We start from the raw sequence: 19,927 nt of genomic DNA, 5'->3' as shown, positions 1-19,927 counted from the left end.
TTCTGTGTTCACTAGACCTGAGTAGGAAACAGTTTTCCTGTCTTGCAGAAATTTGAGATTTTTTAAAAATATTTTTCTGTCCTGAATCAGTCAAAAAGTAAAAAAATATATATATATATTCATGAAATGAAAATTTGAAGAAAAAAAAATGGATTGGGTCATTCGAAACATTTAATTTCAATTTTTTCAAAAAAAAATACTATAAATTAATTTAAATTCTGAAACAAAAATTTTGAGCCACTTTTTAATTTTGAAAATGTCAAAATGGGATGTTTTGCCAACCTCAGAAATTTTCTTTTCAAAATTTTTTAAAAGGGGAAATTCAAAACCAACTTATTCCTACAAACAGTTCTGGTTTTGATAAACTGGCATTTAAAAAAAAAAAATCATAGAAAAATTCCCAACCAGCTCTACTGGTCACCTTTCCTCAATAATATTCAGATTCTGATTTCAAATGTTTGTATTAAGTGACAATAGCAACTTAAGTTTACTTTTAAACTCTTTTTCTTCTTAGATCTATAGCAAACAACCATCTGCTCCATCATGTGATCTACTTGACGTCAATTCAAGTTCAATTCCTGTGTCAGCATTGGGGGGAACTGGCCCTGAGACTCCTCAGTTTTCAGAATTAAGTGAGTAAAAGATTTGTATTTTCTCTGAAACATTAGGAAGTTTGATATAAAATATTTCTAACCTTGTGGTGCTGGAGCCTATGCAGATGGAATGAAAGTATGCTGATTCACATCACATGGATGTGGGGCTAGAGGGCCGCAAAACTAATGAAGACATTTCTGAAAGTAAGAGTTGCTTGCTGCTGCCCTGTCCCGCTGCTGATATGATTCAAGCATATTTTCCTCAGATGAATTTCAAATACATCTGAGAGGAAACAAAATGTAGGCCCTGATGAGAGAGTGAATGTGCACAGTATCAAACAGAACACTGGCCCCAACACAATACACTATTGCAGGAATGTACATCTGATGTTGGATAAATGAACTACCATAACAAGCCATATAAAGATGAGGTTTTTTTGTGTACATCTCCTGAATGTCATTTTGGAATGGCTCACAATCAGTGAGAGCGGTGTTATTCCTTTGTAGTGTTCTTTCCTAAAACAAAGAACCACTGTGGCCAGAACAAGAAATTCCTTGCAAGAGGCAAATGTGTATCTAAATGAAAACGAGAGAGTTCTGATTTGAACCTTTAAGGGAAAATAGAGCTGATTTACTATTGTATACTTAAGGTACTTTGTACAAAAATCTGTTGATGTGAGAGGTTGTGTTTGGAAATAATCTGCCTCCTCCGTTATTAAATGGGGGATCATTAATAATTTACAAGGAAGCAATCTCTGTCATCCCTGCCCAAGAACGTCCATATAACCATGCACCTACAAAACAGATCTTGCTGGCACAAGTTGTTTGTTCTGTAGGTTCAGAAGGGAAAGGCATACTTATCCTTTCTGAACTTCCTAAATATGTTCAAGGAGCCCCTTCAAATCTGCAACATGTTACTTAGGTTGGGAGAGGTAAGAACTCAGAGTAAATGTATTGTTATCCTACAATCCTATAAGAAATGGGTGGTCCTCTGGTTTTAAAGTATGTTTCCTAATATGCATAGTGCCACTGCCCCCTCCCCCTGGCAATTTAAAATGTCAGACAGAAATACAATGCATCTCTGAAATCAACTCTACATTTTTTACCACTTCAAAGGCAGAATTATAATATCGCTAAATGGAATAGCAGCATCTTCAGTATGTATTTCAAAGCAATTGCACAACACTGCAACTTCTTCACTGCAATTTTATACCCCTCCAAAAAAAATCATTGATAAATAATAACCCAGCAAAGACTTAATTGTTTGCGAAATAACAGTTATGCAAGTTTTAATATCAGCTTGAATTTTAGATTGCAGATCTACAAGTGCTGCAGATCCAAGCATCCACCATCCTTTGCTCTACCCTCAGCTAGATTTATTAGCTCTAGCAAACGCTCAACAGCCCTCGTAAGTAATATGTTACCAAGAAACTGTAGTATAATGTTTTCAGAGATGTTTGTTCTTTATATTGCTGCTCTGCCACCTACTTTTGGAAGGATCTGTGAATGTTTGGAACTATTTATGGTTTGCACACTTGTTCAATAAAACAGGAATGCCTACCTTTTGCTCTAGATTCATCCTGTCACACTTTAAAAATAGGCTGCTTCTGTAATACCCTTTGACCAAAAATTAACACATTTAATAACCCAGCAGCCAAAAGTATATTTAAGATTTCCTACCCGTCCTCCCAACCCTCACTTTCTGGGAGAAACAAATGAGCCTTGCATAATGCCTTACAGGTCAATAAACTAAGACAGCTTAGGACCTAGGAAAGCAAGTTCCAAACCTTGCAGAGACGGTTCTGGCAGCTGTCCCCTTTTGGTGACCCTAGTGATCTCAGCTCTGGCACAAGGTGACAGTCAGCCAGTAGGAAAAAAAATCTAATTATATGAGTTCATGTTCTTCTGTTCGTTTCTCAGTGACATTCCATGTGTTAATCGTTACCTAGGTTTGCAACTGGAGCACAAAGCACAAGCCAAAGCATCCCTGAAGGTCATATCTATAACAACGTGAGTAACAAGGATGCTCAGAATCGCAATCTTCCATGGCAAGTGTTAAAACGGAGGTCTCCTCCCTCTTGTTCTGCTAGCTGTCCAGATGGAAGTAAAAGATCCATCCCACAGCACTTTTCCAAAGCAATAGGGAACAACCTCAATGTGCAGGGTAACTTCCCATTCTCGATACAACACATTTTGTACTGAAAGGTTGTGTGTGAGATGCTCGCTGTGGCCAGCTGGGTTGCTGCAGTTTGCCTAAGCCGTCACTGTATGAGTAGTATTTAGATAATTAATCGATTGCTGTATGAGAGAGCCACTATTCAGTGTGTTTACCCAGCTATAAGTTTCCTGTTTCAGACCATCTAAGCACTGTACGTTTTTTGTTTTTGTTTTTTTGTAATATAAAAACTTTAAGAAAAGAACGAACCAGCCAAACACCATGTAGGATAAATGGTGTGTGGGCAAAATATCCCACCCACAAAGGGATGCATTCTCAGCTTAATATGAGGAATGTGTATGGTGGAGGGAAAGAAGATTGGATATAAAAGCAAAGGGAGTGGGGACTCACATAAGCCAAATAAAATAAATGACTTGTATCAAACTTTGAAAACAGCCAGAGAGGAGGTTACTCATCTGTTCGTCAGCAGACCCTTTGGATGGGGAGTTCACCATGTCCAAGAAAGACTTGCTGCATTATTATCTATATTCTAGCAGCACCTAGAGATCAGGGCTATGTCGTGCTAGGTTGAATCTGACTGAGGTGAGATCAATACTGACCAACCATAGCTGCAAAGCAGGGTAATAAGGAGAGAGGAAGTTACTCATGTGATTCTTGCCAAGATTATGAAGGGCTTTCTATGATCACATAAGAACTTGCATTGTATTCTTTGCAATCAGTACAAATCTTGGGAGGCTGGCATCACCCACTCCTTCACCCCTGCTGTCAAAGAGCAAGTTAACAGCCAGGTACAAATCTCACAGCCTCTGGCTCAACGTATCAGAATAGAATATATACAAGTAAATTATACATATGTACACTACAGTAATAAAAATATTGGCTCTAGCAGTTTTAGATGGAGAACAGCAATAGATGATTGTTTTGTGCTGCCTGACCTGATCTGTAGCCTTTGTCTGTTTTTACCATCTTACAAAATAAACAGTATAAAAAGGTTGTCTACCAGCACACAAATTTAAACGTTTTTTGTTTGCACTGCCTGCTTACAGACTAACTTTATTATGATTGATTTCCTTAGCTTGCCACGCTTTTAAACCCAGTGCCTTTGCAGACTGTAAACCTCCAAACTGTTAATGCCTCGTCACTGAATGAGACAACACCAGGTGCATCACCAGCAGGTAATAAAGTCATTTTACACTTCAGACCTAACCTCCACATTATGCATCTGTTTTCCCAGTGTCCCATAGGGGCCTTGCATAGTGGATCTGAAGGATCACAACAAAAAATCAGCAGCAAAAACTAACATGGTCCAAGGCTCTGTATGATGACTTTGAGAAGTATGCATCTGTTTAATATTTAGAGCGTGAAAATGTATTGGGGATAATCAGTTGTTGTTTTATGTCAATTCAAGATGCAAAACAAAGCAAACGCTCATCAAGCATGTTATTTGCTTACTTTAAAATATGTATTAATTTGTCTTTTTTCCCATCTCCCTTCAGACGTATCAAAGAGCAGTTCACAGACACCTCATTATTATGAGATAATGGAATTTGATCCTTTAGCGCCAAGCTACAGCACAGAGTGAGTAATTTTGAAAATTACTAATCTGCAGTTTCTCACTGCTTTTTAGTAGTGTATGATAGAATGATTTATTGGATGAGAGAGACAAGGTGGGTGAGGTAATATCTTTTATTTAGGGCTATCAATTAGCGGCCGTTAACGCGTGTGACTAACGCGTGTTAATCACAGACCTTCTGGGCGGGAGGGCAGCGTGAGCTGCTCCGGAGAACCTGTCTGGTCAGGCACAGTAACAGAAGCTGCCACCAGATGGTGGGAAGAGAAGAGGCTCTAGAGTTTAGAGAAAATAATGTGGTTTTCATCTCGGCGCTTTTAAAGTAAAAACAGGATGGCTAGGGGCTTGCCTGAGAGCCCTTCCACCCCCGCTTGCAGGGCTCGCCCAAACCACCCTCCCTATGCCTCCTGGGGCTGCCCCCCCCCATCCTGTGGTACCTGCAGCTGAGGCTGCCCCCCACTTCCAGCTCCACACTGCCCACAGTGGGGTGTCCCCGTCCCAACCCTGTGCGGCCTGCAGCTGGGGCTGACCCCTCTCCCCCATGCTACTTGGGGTTGGGGCTGACACACCCCCCCCCCAAGCTCAGGGGCTAAGCCCCACCCCCGTGCCGCCCGCAGCTGGGCTGACCCTCCCCCCACTCCAGACTGCCCACAACTGGGGCTCAATCCCCCCATCCAGTCCTGTGCTGCCCACAGCTGGGACTGATCTTTCTCCCCCCTGAGCTCCATGCTTCCCCCGGCTGAAGCTGATCTCTCCCCCCACCCCAGCTCCGCGCCTCCCCAGGCTGAGGGATTCCCCCCCTCCCCCCCTCTCAGCTCCATGTCTCCCCCAGCTGAGGCTGATCTCTCCCCCACCCCCTGAGCACCGCACCTCCCCCGGCTGAGGCTGACACCCTCCCCGCCCAACTCCAGCTCTGTGCTGCCAAGGGATCAGCTCTGAAGCCAGCACTGCCTGCCAGCAGCAAATTTCTCCACTTTCCTGCTGGTGGACGGGGCAGTGCTGAGCTGCCTCTCTCTGCTCTACCATACAGCCAGGACAAGTGCCCAGTTTTGGCAAAAAAGTAGGGCCGGCCGGGACAGAGCTGAAAAAGGGGATTGTCCTGGCCAAAACGGGATGGATCGGCGCCCTAGTCAGCCCGGGCCCTATTGTTCCCAGCTGGCCTCTCACTCCCGGGACCAACCTCCCTGTTTCATGTCCCATTGCCCCTAGCTGGCTGCTCACTCCAGGGATACCCCACAGAGAACACGGGTCTGACAAGCTCAGCCTCTCTGCACCAACCTCTCCACCCCTGCAGTATGATGAGTCCCTGGGGTAAAATCCACCCTGCCTTGCAAACAAGGGCTCACTCAGCGGAAGAGAGCCCACCTAGCTCCATAAAAGGAGGTGAGCCTGGTGAGCCCAGTACCAGAAACCACCCTTCCAGAAGCAGCAGCAAGACCCCTTCCTCACCCTCCTCCTGCACAAGTTATTGCTTGGTCCTCCACATTTTCACCCCATCTTCCCAGGCCCTCCTCCTGCACAAGTCATTGCTTACTTCCCCCGTCCCCTGCCCTCCCCCAACACTGAATGCTTGTTTGAGTGATTGGCTGAACAAGGAGTAGGACTGAGTGGACTTGTAGGCTCTAAAGTTTTACATTGTTTCATTGTTAAGTGCCGTTATTCTTTTTTACATAATTCTACATTTGTAAGTTCAATTTTCATGATAGAGATTGCTCTACAGTACTTCAATGGGGTGAATTGAAGTTTCTTTTATACAGTGCAAATGTTTAATAAAAAATAAATGTAAAGTGAGCACTGTACACTTTGTATTCTGTGTTGTAATTGAAATCAAAATATTTGAAAATGTAGAAAACATCCAAAAATATTTAAATAAATGATATTCTGTTATTGTTTAATAGCGCAATTAATAGCAATTAATTTTTTTAATCGCTTGACAGCCCTACTTTTATTGTATGTATTTCTTTTGCAAGTTAAAAATGTATGAGATTAATCAAATTGACGTAGGCATCAGGTGAAGGCGATTAACATTAATAGGAGTGGCTAAATTCTGTGCAGTTCTTTGAACATTCCTGGGTTAGCTAATTGGGGGGAAGGATAGCTCAGTGGGTTGAGCATTGGCCTGCTAAACGCAGGGTTGTGAGTTCAATCCTTGAGGGGGCCACTTAGGGATCTGGGGCAAAATCAGTGCTTGGTCCTGCTAGTGAAGGCAGAGGGCTGGACTCAATGCCTTTCAAGGTCCTTTCCAGTTCTAGGAGAGAGGATATCTCCATTTAAAAAATATATATATATATTTTATATATATATATATAAAAGCAATAAACCTGTGCAGGGGGTTTTATTAATAGGTAACTGGAAAAATAGCGAACCACCTACGTGCTGAAAAATAATCTAGTTAACTCTTGTTCAATGGCATGAAAAGCTGAACATACCAGGACTGGCCTTGGTGAGGGCAGCCCGCTATAGCCTCACAGTATTTATTAGCTCAGAGCTATCTTCTTTTGTAGTTTTAATTTATTAAAATCAGTAGGTATTTCTTTAACATTTTTGTTCTCCAGCTACTTCTGGAGACCTGAACCAAAGTCCTATTTCGTTCAAAAGTGAAAACAAGTTTAGTGGTGTCTCCTAGTGTCCCAGGTGGAGATGTACAGTATTTTCACAAATTCACCACAATTAGCAGTGTGCTCAATTTTGAACACTGGCTGTCCTGCCACTTCAACTTCTGTCTAGTAGCCATTTTAGACACTTAAGAGAAATATTCACACTTGAGCAGGATTTCACTGGCACATTTTTGCTGAATGAAATGAAATGAGCATGACCTAGTATTTACCCTACTCTTCTTCTTCTTCCAGAGCTATTTATGAAGAAATTGATGATTATATCTCCAAATCAGAAGTTAAAAAACATACAGATTGCTAAGAGTGGAAGGTGAACTCTCTTAATGAACACAAAAGTTATTCTCTGATGCCAACACTAGATTGCTTTCTATAACTGACAAGTGAATACAAGGAAAACTCGTTTGCTATTTTGAACATAGCAACAAATAAGCATTGGGGTCTTGTGTTATCCACTTCCATGTGTTGTGTTTGGATCTACTTTCAATTCTGATCATTGACACTTTATATAAGCGAAGTAAGGCCCCAAGTCTGCACACACTTATTTTTCAAGGGGACTATTATTGTATGTGTTTGCAGGATTGGGTCCTGAAACAAAACTGTCTACAGAATAATGCACTCTGCCGCTAACTGTAGCAGAACACAAACAGTCTTCAATTACAGAGGAAATCTTTGCTTCAAGATTAACTAACATGCTGAACTGCTTTATTTTTTATGTAGCAAACAAAATTAAACTACTATTCATCTACAGGAACTGCATAACTCAATCTGTTTTTTAGCATTAGTGCTCTTAGTTGGGCAACTAATGTGAGTGACACCATCCAAAAACCTAGGAGGAGTTCTGTATCTAGGAGCCTCCTATGTTAGATCTATCGACTGTTGTGTGAATATACTCACTATGGAACCCTATTGCCTTTATATTTTGAATGCAGATGTTACTTCATTCTAAAACCTGATTCAAGTGTCTATTGTAAAACAAAGGAGAAAAAAACACACCTACATTTTACACACGCTTTCGTTCAATGTACAAATTAATGTGTTTTGCCTTAATAAGGACCAACTCTGAGTTGGAGCCTGAGCGCTTTCTTCTGGGCTTGTCAGAATAGGAAGTTGTTTTTTGTTTTGTTTTTTAAACCTCTCTGCTTACTTGTATCACACCACATCCTCACTTTTAATTTTAATGTGCCTCTTTAAAAACTGGATATGAACCCATCAACACTTTCCTAAGTGTTGTTTTTATTTTTCAGAGTTTTTAATCCTATAAGGAAAAAAATATATCTGTAGTGATGGAAGAAGAGCAATATAGAGAAGTTATTTGGTTGTCAAATTATTTTAAGTAAGTACCTTAGCATTAAAAAGTGCTACTTTTATTAGCAAGGTTAAAGTGCCTTCCATATTTATGTTGAATGTAAAATTTGCACTTTCATGAAAGACATAATAGTGCTCTGAATTGAAAGTTGTGATATAAAACTTAAATAGGTTTTTGTGGCTGGCAAGTCAGATTAAGATTTTTTTAATATGTGTGTTTAAAGTTAAATTTTATTATTTTAACTTCAAAAATGTAAGCAATATTAAATTATATTAAGTTCTCCAACTGTTATACTGTCTTTTATAATACAAAGCCAGAGGAAAACCAAATTATTAGTGGAAAACTACCACTGTACCACTTGGACTTCTTACCAGTTGTCATTCATAAAAGGTGAAATACCCATCATATAACACTACCCCACAAATACTTACACCACTGGGAATACTTGAGAGTATAAGGTGTGACTAGTATGTGGGTGGGGATAAGCCTCCACAATGGCCAACATGCCAAATTGCTCTAAAGACCAGCTTTCAAGCTTACACAGAGCTCTTCTTCAGGTCTGGAGCTCTGTGTAAGCTTAAAAGCTTGTCTCTTTCACCAACAGAAGTTGGTCCAATAAAAGATATAACCTCACCCACCTTGTCTTGAATATCCTGGGACTGACATGGCTACACCATGCATGCAAGTTGCTCTAGTGCAGGCAAAGGCCTTACAGTCAAATCACAGACCCATTTAAGAAACATCTTGTCTATAGTCCAATGTGGTCTACCGCTTCAGAATCAGGAATGATTTACACTTCAGTTTTATTGTCAGTAATCTGGCCAGAAAACAGAATTTCTCTCCCCTGAACATTTTTTCCTGAATTGGGCCAGAAAATCAAAGTTTTTCCACTGGGGGAAAAGTCTCAAAATTTCATTTTAGAAGAAATGAAATGGAATTTTCCAGCTTGCTGCTCAACTCACTCCAATGGAAAATTCCCAGCCAACTCTATGGTGCTTGGAATTTTGTTTTGTTGCAGCATAGCTATGCCAGTAAAAGCCCTAATGCAGATAGTTATATAAGTGCTTGATGGGGGGACAACCTACTTCATTAACTGGAATAAGCTATACTCATAACTGCATTGATAGTAGAGGTGGGGAGGCTCTGCTGCTTAACTACTCTGGCACAGATAAAATGGCAAATCTTAAGTGTAGACAAGGCTTAAGAGAGGAATCCATGGCAGAGTGTTCTCTGATAGGGCCCCTATACCCTTGGTATTTGCATGGTATGTAACAGTCTGAGTTCTTTATTTATAAGGCATATATAACATCTCACCGGCCCACAGAGAACTGGGTGAAGTTGGTGGAGAACTCTGGGAGAAATTTTATTAGTGGTATTTATTCAACATTTGTTTGTGCTGCTATGGGAATATGATTGGAGAGGAAAAGGAGTGTTTATTTGGAGTTTCTAACAGTCTGTCTAAAGCACCCAGAGCTCCAAAGGAAGCTTGTGTTTGTATACATTTGAAGAAATACGTCAATAGCTAAATTTCCATACGCTTCTCTGGGGCCAACATTTGGCCTTCAGTCTGGAATTTACAATCTTGCACAGGCCAGGGCTTTGCTCAGACTCTCCACACACTAAAAATCATTTTATGCAGCAGAACAATGTAACACTCAGCATAAAACTATCATTTTTAATCAGTCTAGTTCAGATTTCACATTGTGTTATTACAAAAGATACACTGGATGCCAGTAAATATACAGTACAATAATGTTCTTTGGAAGTCTCTTTTAAAACAAGTATTTTAAAAACAACCAATAATTTGGATATACGTAAAAGATGCACAAAAAATAGAGACAGGGGAACAACAAGAGCTCCTCTGCATAGCACTGTTCTTAAATCATATACAAATGTAATTTGCAGAGACCTAAATGATAGCAATTAGATATTTTGTCATGATTTCTAATGTGCCCCTCATGGTGATGTCTGTACTCTGAACTACTACTTTTGGTATTACTTTTATCACAGCCCATGCACTAACGCGAGGGTAGGAAGGAGGGTCTAGGGGGAAAAGGATACGAGAGGAGGATTTGAGACCCAAGTTCAATTTGTGTGTGAGCTTGGGCATATCACTTCTTCCACCCTTTGCCTCGGTTCCCCCATACATAAAATGGGGATAACTGCCTATGTCACAGGGCTCTTGTGAGAATAAAATCCATTAATGATTGTGGAAAGCCATATTAATACCTAGATAGAAGGGCAGGTAGGGAAGAACTATTCTGATATAATATTGTACTTCCTGACAGCTTTTTAGATAAAGAAAGTGATGTAGCTTGAGAGTCTTCTGTAAACACTTTTGCTACTTTCTTTGGGGCTTAGGTAGAAACCAGCAATGCAAAACATTAAGCTCTGGTTCAAAACTGCCATAATGTCACAATAAAAAATAACCCAGTAAGAGCTTCTATACCATCTTTCATTCAAAGATATCTAAGTACTTCACAAATCAGCCTAATTCTCCTATAAGATATTCATGTAGAAATTATTTTCATCTACCACCAAAATGCAGTCACATCTGAGGTGAAACAGCAGCTCTTTAACAGTACACAACACTGTACTGCTGCTTACCAAAATTGAACACCAAAATAGAAATACCTGTCTAACAAATGGCTCAAGTTTAGTGTTTATTTTTCCAAAAAAAACAAAAAAAACAAAAAAACACAAGTAGTCAGGACCTGTTGTGCATGACATCCAACACACAGTACTTCTAGCAGCAGTGACCACTGGTCTATGTCAGACTATTAATTCAGTACAATCTTAAAAGGGAGAGTCCTAATGAATCATCAACTTTTCCTGTACCACATAAGTATTCTTTAGTGACCCAGACTGATTTTGTTTCCTCTCATGAGGTCTCAAGATTAGGTAGAATATTTGCTGGTAAGGGGTATTCCTTTTCACCTACAATACAGGATCAATGAAAGTTGTCTTTCTTCTGAAGTACCGTAAGCTCTTAATCATTTTCAGGTATTAACAGTTTTCTTATTTGGTTTCCATCAACAGAGGAGATTATTAACTCCATAGATCAAATTTTATGGACAAATCTGTTCCTATCAATTGAATGTAAAGCTAAATCTGATAATTGTTTTGAAGATTTCCCTTTTCCTATGTGTTCCGACATCACTGGTCCTTGTATGGAAAGTAGAATAAAATCACACTTTAAGAGCATATCTGCCATGGTTTAATAATTTAAAATACAAATTCATATTGTACAGTAGTTCCATGTGGTGTTTCATATCCTCCTTGTGTCTTTCGAAAAATGTGTTTTACAAAGCTGACATCATTTGGCTGCCAGGTATCAAAGAAACTACTCAGTTGTTGTATAGATAGTATATTATTGATAACCTGGGAGTGGCAATTTGTGTCCTTCTTTTGCTTCAAAAAAAGTGTAAGAAAGAGTGATCAGATCAACACTGGCCATTCTTGGGTCTTCAGCAAATTCAGGATCTATGAAGAAAAATACAGGCATGTCCACTTCCTCTTGGGGATTAAGCCGCTGTTCTTCAAAACAAAAGCACTGTACATGGTGGAAAGTGGGAACAGTTACAGAACAAATATGTACACACTGCATGTTAAAAACAGCCTTTAAGTGTTCTGTTTTTTCGAAAACCAGTGGGAGAACACTTTAACCTGTCTGGTCATTCAATGTCAGACCTGCGGGTGGCTATCTTACAACAGAAAAACTTCAAAAACAGACTCCAAGGAGAGACTGCTGAGCTGGAATTGATATGCAAACTAGACACGATCAACTCAGGATTGAATAAGGACTGGGAATGGCTGAGCCATTACAAACATTGAATCTATCTCCCCTTGTAAGTATTCTCACACTTCTTATCAAACTGTCTGTACTGGGCTATCTTGATGATCACTTCAAAAGTTTTTTTTCTCTTACTTAATTGGCCTCTCAGAGTTGGTAAGACAACTCCCACCTGTTTATGCTCTCTGTATGTGTGTGTATATATCTCCTCGATATATGTTTCACTCTATATGCATCCGAAGAAGTGGGCTGTAGTCCACGAAAGCTTATGCTCTAATAAATTTGTTAGTCTCTAAGGTGCCACAAGTACTCCTGTTCTTTCTGCGGATACAGACTAACACGGCTGCTACTCTGAAACCTGTTTTTTCTAGTGCTCCTACTTTGATAAATTTAAATGTCTAATGGAATGAGATCTTATTGTGACGGGATAGCAGGTTCTCTCTTTTACATTGTTTAACAGAGATATGGTCCATGACACAAACTTCTCCCCTATTCGTAATTCATAGATTATCTTCCCTCTCTGGTGAATGAATACTAAGTGGTAATTACAGCAACTGCTTAAATTGAAAAGTTATATTAGGAAAGTATTTAATAGTTTTGAAGTGAACAATCAATACCCTATGACTATTCAACCCACAAGGGCCTATGAGATCGTTAGTGGTCCATCTCCTATACTCTGGGAGCCACTCTAATAGGACTTTTAGAACCCGCCTCCTATGGTTTAGCCTAGGCTAAATAGATGAATTGATGCATGCCCATTTGGAAAAGGATAATGTCTGAAATACTGAATTTTTCAGTTTGCCAGTCTAGATTGCCTCACGCGCCTGGGAGTTTACACACTTCACTTACTTGTATTTTATTGAAATACTGTCCTGCTTCAAATGGAACCACGTTATATGTAGAGATTCCAATTACTGGTTTGTCTGTAGAATTCTTTGCTTTGTAAAATGCCAGTGCAGTCTCTCCTGGTACAACCTGTTTAAAAAAAAAAAAATACAATTATTGTATTTAATTTAAGTTCATTACACCACTCTCACAAAGTTCTGTAGGACTTATGTTGTTAAATTTATTCAAGTGATAATTTTTTTTTAGCTGCCTTAAAGGCAGATTCACTGCAAGTTATCTATTTCCTATATTTCCAACATTAGTGAATCTGGAAGAGTGATTGTAAATTAAAAACAGTATTGAGAACTAGCTTTAATATCCACACACAAAATTAATCATAATATGGATACATTTTGGATCTTATCCTACAAGATATTGGACTTCCAGGTATATCTACACAGCCCACGTGTAGACTGTGGTTTGAAGTTGTGGCTTTGGATGGAGCTTGGGCTCTGAAGCCTTTTTTTTTGGCGGGGGGGGGGGGTGCGAGAGCCTAGACTAAAGCCCATGTCAGATTAATACACTTTGGTATATGAAGTCCAATAGCACTGGTTGAAAAAAATATCAAAACACTAATTTCAATAATGAATTCAAACAAACTGATCAAGGAACATGACTGACCTCAGAAGAGCCCGTGTTGGTAACCAGCTTTAAACAGTAGCAATATTATTAAAGGTGTACAAAAAAGAAATCAAGACAAATAATCATGCAAGAATACTGACAAGAAGAGCAAGTGCCATACTTGACCTAAGCTCTAGTGCTGTAATTTACAATGCGGAGGTGGACTGCTTTGCCCTGCCTGCGTGAGCCCTGCAGACTTCAATGCCCACCTGCATTGTAAATTGCAAGACTGGGGCCCCAACTTGCGATTTTGCCCTTGTTTGCAGCCCATGCAACTTATGAACCTTTTCTAAAACGTTCTAAGAAACTAATCTACAAACCAATGTGTATAGCAGCAACCAAGGCAAATATTTGGTAAGTAAAAATATTTCAATCATTTGATTTTGCCCCTTAAACTGAAATAAAAAACCGACAATTATTTTTAAAATTATGCAAAATCCCTTCGACAGTATCCTTTGAATCTGTCATTAACATTTATGAATTCAAATGAAAGTAGCTTCAATAATATTATTTGAATGAGTGCTGAAAAATAAGACTCCCGTCCCGTAAATACTTTAGTCCACGAATAGACCTACGTATAGCCTTGATCCCAAAAAGGCTCATACCCATGTTTAAATCTTTTCAAGATCAGAGCTAATGTATGTATTAAAAGCTAACATAGAACAAGTTTTCAACAGTTAAGATTTGAACCCTCAATTTTTCAGTTTTGTAAGGTTTTTTTGTAGCTTTGATAATCATTGTATGATGTCGAAATGAATTGCTGTGTAAGTTTCTTACGTATATTTCTGTTTGCTGAGGTCTAAAATTCCAGTGTAGACTTGCATGCACATCAGCATTGAAAGTGACCTTAATGATGCGATCTTTAACAGGTTCCATATCCTCAATCTGGTCTGAATTATGGCCTGCTACTGCTGACCCACCTAGTCCAGTAGCCTTTAGAAAAAGAAAAGTTGTAGTTAACAGTATTAAAATTGAAAACTGGATGTTTACTTTCTGGTACCTGAAATACCAATTTCAACCTCTGTAGAAAGAAGGTTAAAGGTAACACTACCACCTTAAGAGCTAGTCAATTTCAGGAAGAATTGAAAGTAGTGTCAGGTACTACTCTTCCCTAGGAGTCCCCTGACCAAATCTATTTCTTTTTCATTGATTTTTTTTTTCTTTTCCCCTTTACGAAAGGTTCCAGACTGTAGTGGGGAAAGTGAAAATTACCATACACACAGTAAACAAACTGAAGCAAAAGGGAACAAGTAATTTTGTTACACTGCCCTTTTGAAACAACAAATAATAATAAAATAATAAAAAAAAACCAGGCAAGTGCATAACAGGGTCTTAGCCATTAACTAGGCTCCTAGGTGCTATGGTAATGCAATCAATAAACAGTAAGTGGATGGCACTGATTTAAAATATATGGGGCAGAAGGCTGCAGCAAGGAGAGGGAAGTGAGAACCCTGTGCGGCGATAGAGCCTGATATTTAGGGTACATCTATGCTTACGGCAGGGGGAAGAGTATGTACACTGTATGCCCACCTAGCATAGGTATACATAACAGTGTGGACCAGGGGTTCTCAAACTGGGGGTCAGGACCCCTCAGGGGGTCACAAGGTTGTTACATTGGGGGTCACGAGCTATCAACCTCCACCCCAAACCCTGCTTTGCCTCCAGCATTTATAAGGATGTTAAATACATAAAAAAGTTTTTAATTTATAAGGGGGGGGGGTCGCACTCAGAGACTTGCTATGTGAAAGGGGTCACCAGTAAAAAAGTTTGAGAGCCACTGGAGTAAACAGAGTCAAGGTTTAAGTGGGGAGAGTGCCTTACCCACCTGAACCCTAGGCTATATACCCTACACTGCTCTCTACATGCCCAAGAAATGCCCACCACATCCACACTGGTATTCTTAGCAGTCAAGCGTCCGGTTGCTAGGGCTTTCCCTGGCGCCAGACCCAGCAGGGATAGGAGTGGGCACAGGCTGCCTGTCCCTGCACTGGATAGAGACACAGGTAGTGTGTGTACTTGACACCGCCTTAAGCCTAGATTGTAGCCTTAGCACAACGGGGGAGAGGGAAGGGGGGGGCAACGTCTCTGCAGCATCCCTAAACCTCCCGGAGTTCTGGCCCGGCCGGTGGGGGAGTCCTTGGGGGGCGGGGCAGGGGGAGGGGCCTGGCCCGGCCGGTGGGGGAGTCCTTGGGGGGCGGGGCAGGGAGAGGGGCCTGGCCCGGCTGGTGGGGGAGTTCTTGGCGGCGGGGCAGGGGGAGGGGCCTGGCCCGGCCGGTGGGGGAGTCCTTGGGGGGCGGGGGTCCCTGTCCCGGCCCTGACCTGGCAGTAGAGGCGGTAGAGCGGCACGGCCGCGTAGGACATGCCCACCATGCCCACGGCCGCGGCGGCGATGTAGGTCAGGACGGTCCTGTTCCTGCGTCTCCACTCCTGCTCCTGGCCCCGCGGGAAAGGGTTGGGGCGCGCCACCCCTCGCGCCTGCTGGAGCCCAGGCCAGGCCTGGCGGCGGGGGGCGCTGCCCGGCCCGCGGGGGGCCCATTGGCTGTGCGGGGCCCCGGTCCGAGGGCACCGGCCGCAGGACGGGCCCCCCCGGGCCAGGGGCTCCCCAGCGGCTGGGGCCCAGACACGGAGCAGGCGGGGGCCCGATCCGGTAGCCACGCACGGCAGCCGAAGGACCCCAAGGCACCTCCAGCCCCGCCCGCACAGCCCCATCCTCCCCTGTCACGTGATGACCCGGGTCTGTCGGGCAGGGCGGCACTTCTCACACGTGATTCGCTATTCTCGCGAGACTCGGCGCTCAGGTGGCTGCGCGGCAGGGACCGGGCATTCTCCAGACTCGGTGGCGCACAGTGTACGGCGGCCGCAGGGGGTAAGTTCGCGTTCTCGTTGCCCTGACCCCGCCCCCTCCCGGCCAGGAGCTGCGGGGAGTTCAGTCGGCTGGCGCGTGTGGCGCAGCGGGGTTTCTCTGTCACTTTCACCAGGGCTTTGCCCTGACTCCACACCCACCTCCTGGGAGGAAAGGGGCATGGTGCTCCCAGGGGCGGGGGGGTGCCCTCAACGGGGGCATGGCAGGGGCGGGGGGAGCGCTCCCAGTGGGGGCCTGGCAGAGGCGGGGGGGTTCCCTCAATGGGGACATGGCAGGGGCGGGGGGGTGCCCTCAATGGGGACATGGCAGGGGCTGGGGGCGCCCTCAATGGGGACATGGCAAGGGCGGGGGGAGCGCTCCCAATGGGGGCCTGGCAGGGGCGGGGGGGTTCCCTCAATGGGGACATGGCAGGGGCGGGGGGGTGCCCTCAATGGGGACATGGCAGGGGCGGGGGGGTGCCCTCAATGGGGACATGGCAAGGGCGGGGGGAGCGCTCCCAATGGGGGCCTGGCAGGGGCGGGGGGGTTCCCTCAATGGGGGCATGGCAGGGGCAGGGGGAGCCCTCAATGGGGGCATAGCGGGGGGGGAGCGCCCTCAATGGGGGCAGGTCAGGGGCATGGGGAGCGCTGACATTGGGGACATGGCAGAGCAGGGGGGGTGCTCCCAATGGGGGATGGGGCAGTGAGGGTGCTGCCAATGGTGACAACTCAGAGTTGGCAAGAGCACTCCCAGTGGGGACATGGCAGAGGGAATGGGAGCGCTCTGAATGGGGCTGGCCCAGGGGCAGTGGGAGCGCTCTGAATGGGAACATTGCAGTGGGAGTGCTCTCTCAGTGGGGCTGCCCCAGGGAAGGGGAGCACGCTGTTTCTCCCAAAGGTCTGATCTTGCGGGAGTGTCACCCCACAAAACCCTTCTACTCACAAGGTTGTACCCAGCAAAAATGGTTTTTCTCTGCAGGGTCATTCAGTGAAGCACTGTGAGCATTCCCCAGGCTTCCAGGGTGTCCCAGGCTCCCAGCACAGGGAAGGCTCATGGCTGTTTCTCTGTCAAAGGAGCTTTTGCTGCAGGGACATTTCGCGGGGGCTACATACCATTATACTGTTGTAGGGAAGTTCCTGTGGCCTGCAGTGCTTCTGGGGCCGTGCAGAACCTCACCATAGCCTCGTGTCAGACTGTTTGCATTGGACCAAGCAAGCAGCCTGCCGTGGATTGCCACGCTATGTTTTTAGGAAGTCTTGATGCAGCACAGACTTCAACGTTATAACATGGCACGATGGTGCTTGGTTGCAATGTTTCACTGTAGTGCCTTGGTTTTTTGGCCAAGTCCATCCTATTGCATCACAATACTTTCCTGCAGCACACTGGTGTTTTCAGGCAGTGCCCTTCTGTGAAGTCGTGCATAACAGTGAGTTGATGAAGTTCAGAGTCGTTGTAGTGGCATCTTCATACAGAGTGATGGATGTAATGATGTAATTCCATTTATTTGAACAAATGGTTGCAAATGGCGTGGCCTGGGACGCAAGCCAAATTTTTGAACACCACATCCCTACTCTGTGTCCTGACCTGATGACTTTTTGCAGTGGGATCAAGTTTGGGTCAGTGGGTTATATTTTGCTGCATTGTCACCCCATTGTGTATTGCTTTGACTATATTTTCATAGAAAATATTGACAAGTTATGTAACATGCCAATGTGATGTTAACAGTAACGATTTCACGACAATCAAGTTCACACAAATTCGCAAAGGTAGCTAATCCTAACTATACTGGCCCTACACACTATAGGTGACAATAGCATTATCTAGAGAAGATGAATGAATAGTGACACCTTGAGCAAAAATTCCTGGGGAAGCTTAGTCTCTCTTTTAAAAATTTTATTTAATATAAATATTTTATTTACTTTTTTACAAACATATACTTATGGACAGAAAGAACAAATTGGACTGTGTCTTTAAAAAGAAACTTTATACATCCAACAATTGATGGAAAATTTGAAAGTGGTGCAAACTGTTTGCCATTATTTAGGATGTGTATGGGGGAATTGGAAGTATCAAACCCTAACATTGGGGGCAGCTATGCTACAATCATTATATTAGTTGATGGGTTTGAAAGAATACCAATACTTTTCACTTTTATGTAGAACTTCATCCAAGGAACTCAGACTTTTGCAAATTTTATTAGGCTAAACTTCAGGACACCTCTTGTGAATGTAGGTACTTATCTCTACTGATTGGTAAATGATGCATGGAGAAGTCAAGTTATTACTCATGCATTGGTTTTCTGAGAATTCGTTTTTGTTTAGATTTTCAAAAGGCTTCAGAGTTGCAGAACAAGCTCTACCTGATTTTGGTTTTGTAATTACTTGGATTTTTCTGATTTATGAGTTCCTTTTTTTACATCGCTTTAAGTCAAAACCCACACAACTGAAACATTAAGCTTTGGGTCCTATAGTTGGGCTGCATTTTCAGACTGAGTGGCACATCTTGTTTTCAGGTGCTGCTCTAGAGGGTGACAAGCAACTGCACCAAATGTGGCAGCTAATGAATTTGCTGCCTTCTAAAATGAGGTATACCAGCCCATCCTTGTAACACACTGGTTGCACGAGTCATTGAATGACTCTTGTTACAATCAGCCAAAAGGGGTGATAACAATATTTATAATTCTCCTTGTTAACAAAAGGGGAAGAGATATTAAAAGCAAGGGAGGCTGAAGTAAGTCATGTTCACTTGAAACCAACATGTTTGAACTAGACGTTAAATGAACCGGTAGGATATTTTCAAACCAGTAATGTTCCAGCAGTTTATCAGATGACTATAACCTAAATACATTCAGGAATGTTTCTCATGGATTTACAGTTTTGGTGAGGCTATTATAGGAGTGACCCTTTTGCATAGTTTCATTAATAATATTTAATTGCACAGAAGGTTTAAATCACAAGAGGTCTAAATCTGTGTAAATCTTCAATGTAAATCTGGAGGAGCTCCATTTATGCCAATGGAGTTACTCTGGATTTATAGTGGTACAACAAAGAACAGCTGAGGATGTTAGGCTTTTGGTACTTTGCTCCTCAGCAGTCAATTCATGAACCAGTTATGCCCAGAAGTGATCTCTTCCCACTTATCTTCAGGCAAACAGTCTTTAAAAAATTGGTACAGTATGAGAATTTAAAAATAAACATGTCTGCAAGTTTCTAAAAGTGGTTTCTCCTTTTTTACAGCAATCCTTAATCTCGGTTGTGGGTCTGTCATTTATCTTTCAGAATCTTCTATTCCAAACATTTAACAATTAATCTAAGAAGATGGCCTCTACAGAGTCCCTAAATTTACATAAAAGGTAAGTTTAGTTTTGTTTGTTTTTTATTTTAACAAGAATGTAGTAAACCCGGGGTTACTGGATCAAGTTCTCATTGTTAGCATTGGTGGTGATGGTGTGTTGTTTCAGTAAGTTCTTAAAGGTAAACACAGTCCAAAGCAGGTTCTTACAAATGTAAATATTTTAATTTTGTTA

At 42.4% G+C, this 19,927-nt stretch overlaps 3 protein-coding genes across 8 annotated transcripts in view; 2 read left to right on the top strand and 1 right to left on the bottom strand.

Moving 5' to 3' along the window:
• Positions 1–8,546, top strand: part of TOM1L1 (target of myb1 like 1 membrane trafficking protein) — a 38,680-nt gene extending 30,134 nt beyond the window's left edge. For all 3 annotated transcript variants that reach the window (XM_054047977.1, XM_054047975.1, XM_054047978.1), the window contains 6 exons: positions 515–632; positions 1,905–2,001; positions 2,543–2,603; positions 3,845–3,944; positions 4,266–4,347; positions 7,189–8,546. In XM_054047977.1, coding sequence (XP_053903952.1) covers positions 515–632; positions 1,905–2,001; positions 2,543–2,603; positions 3,845–3,944; positions 4,266–4,347; positions 7,189–7,255 — 525 coding nt within the window. In that variant the 3' untranslated portion in view covers positions 7,256–8,546. The remainder of the gene's footprint in view (positions 1–514; positions 633–1,904; positions 2,002–2,542; positions 2,604–3,844; positions 3,945–4,265; positions 4,348–7,188) is intronic.
• Positions 8,547–9,909: 1,363 nt separating this feature from the next.
• On the bottom strand, positions 9,910–16,336 carry LOC128847548 (cytochrome c oxidase assembly protein COX11, mitochondrial). 2 transcript variants are annotated; one of them, XM_054047039.1, is made up of 4 exons: positions 15,879–16,336; positions 14,337–14,492; positions 12,903–13,028; positions 9,910–11,813 (listed from the first exon to the last, which is right to left on the bottom strand). In XM_054047039.1, exons 1-4 carry the CDS (start codon positions 16,266–16,268, stop codon positions 11,631–11,633), a joined length of 855 nt encoding a protein of 284 aa, XP_053903014.1. In that variant the 5' UTR covers positions 16,269–16,336; the 3' UTR covers positions 9,910–11,630. The 2 variants fall into 2 exon arrangements, with proteins under 2 accessions (XP_053903014.1, XP_053903015.1); XM_054047040.1 differs by having other exon boundaries at positions 15,927–16,292.
• STXBP4 (syntaxin binding protein 4) overlaps positions 16,309–19,927 on the top strand; it is a 123,503-nt gene continuing 119,884 nt past the window's right edge. Inside the window, exons 1-2 of one of the 3 annotated variants that reach the window (XM_054047033.1) lie at positions 16,309–16,425; positions 19,638–19,753. In XM_054047033.1, the coding sequence (XP_053903008.1) occupies positions 19,719–19,753 (35 nt within the window). In that variant the 5' untranslated portion in view covers positions 16,309–16,425; positions 19,638–19,718. Of the gene's footprint in view, positions 16,426–17,947; positions 18,018–19,637; positions 19,754–19,927 lie in introns of those variants that run through there. The other 2 variants (XM_054047032.1, XM_054047034.1) reach the window with 2 other exon arrangements.

The sequence above is a fragment of the Malaclemys terrapin genome, chromosome 13 (genome assembly GCF_027887155.1).
Source record: "Malaclemys terrapin pileata isolate rMalTer1 chromosome 13, rMalTer1.hap1, whole genome shotgun sequence".
NCBI classification, from domain to species: Eukaryota; Metazoa; Chordata; order Testudines; family Emydidae; genus Malaclemys; species Malaclemys terrapin.
This window is presented reverse-complemented; position numbering and strand designations above follow the sequence as displayed.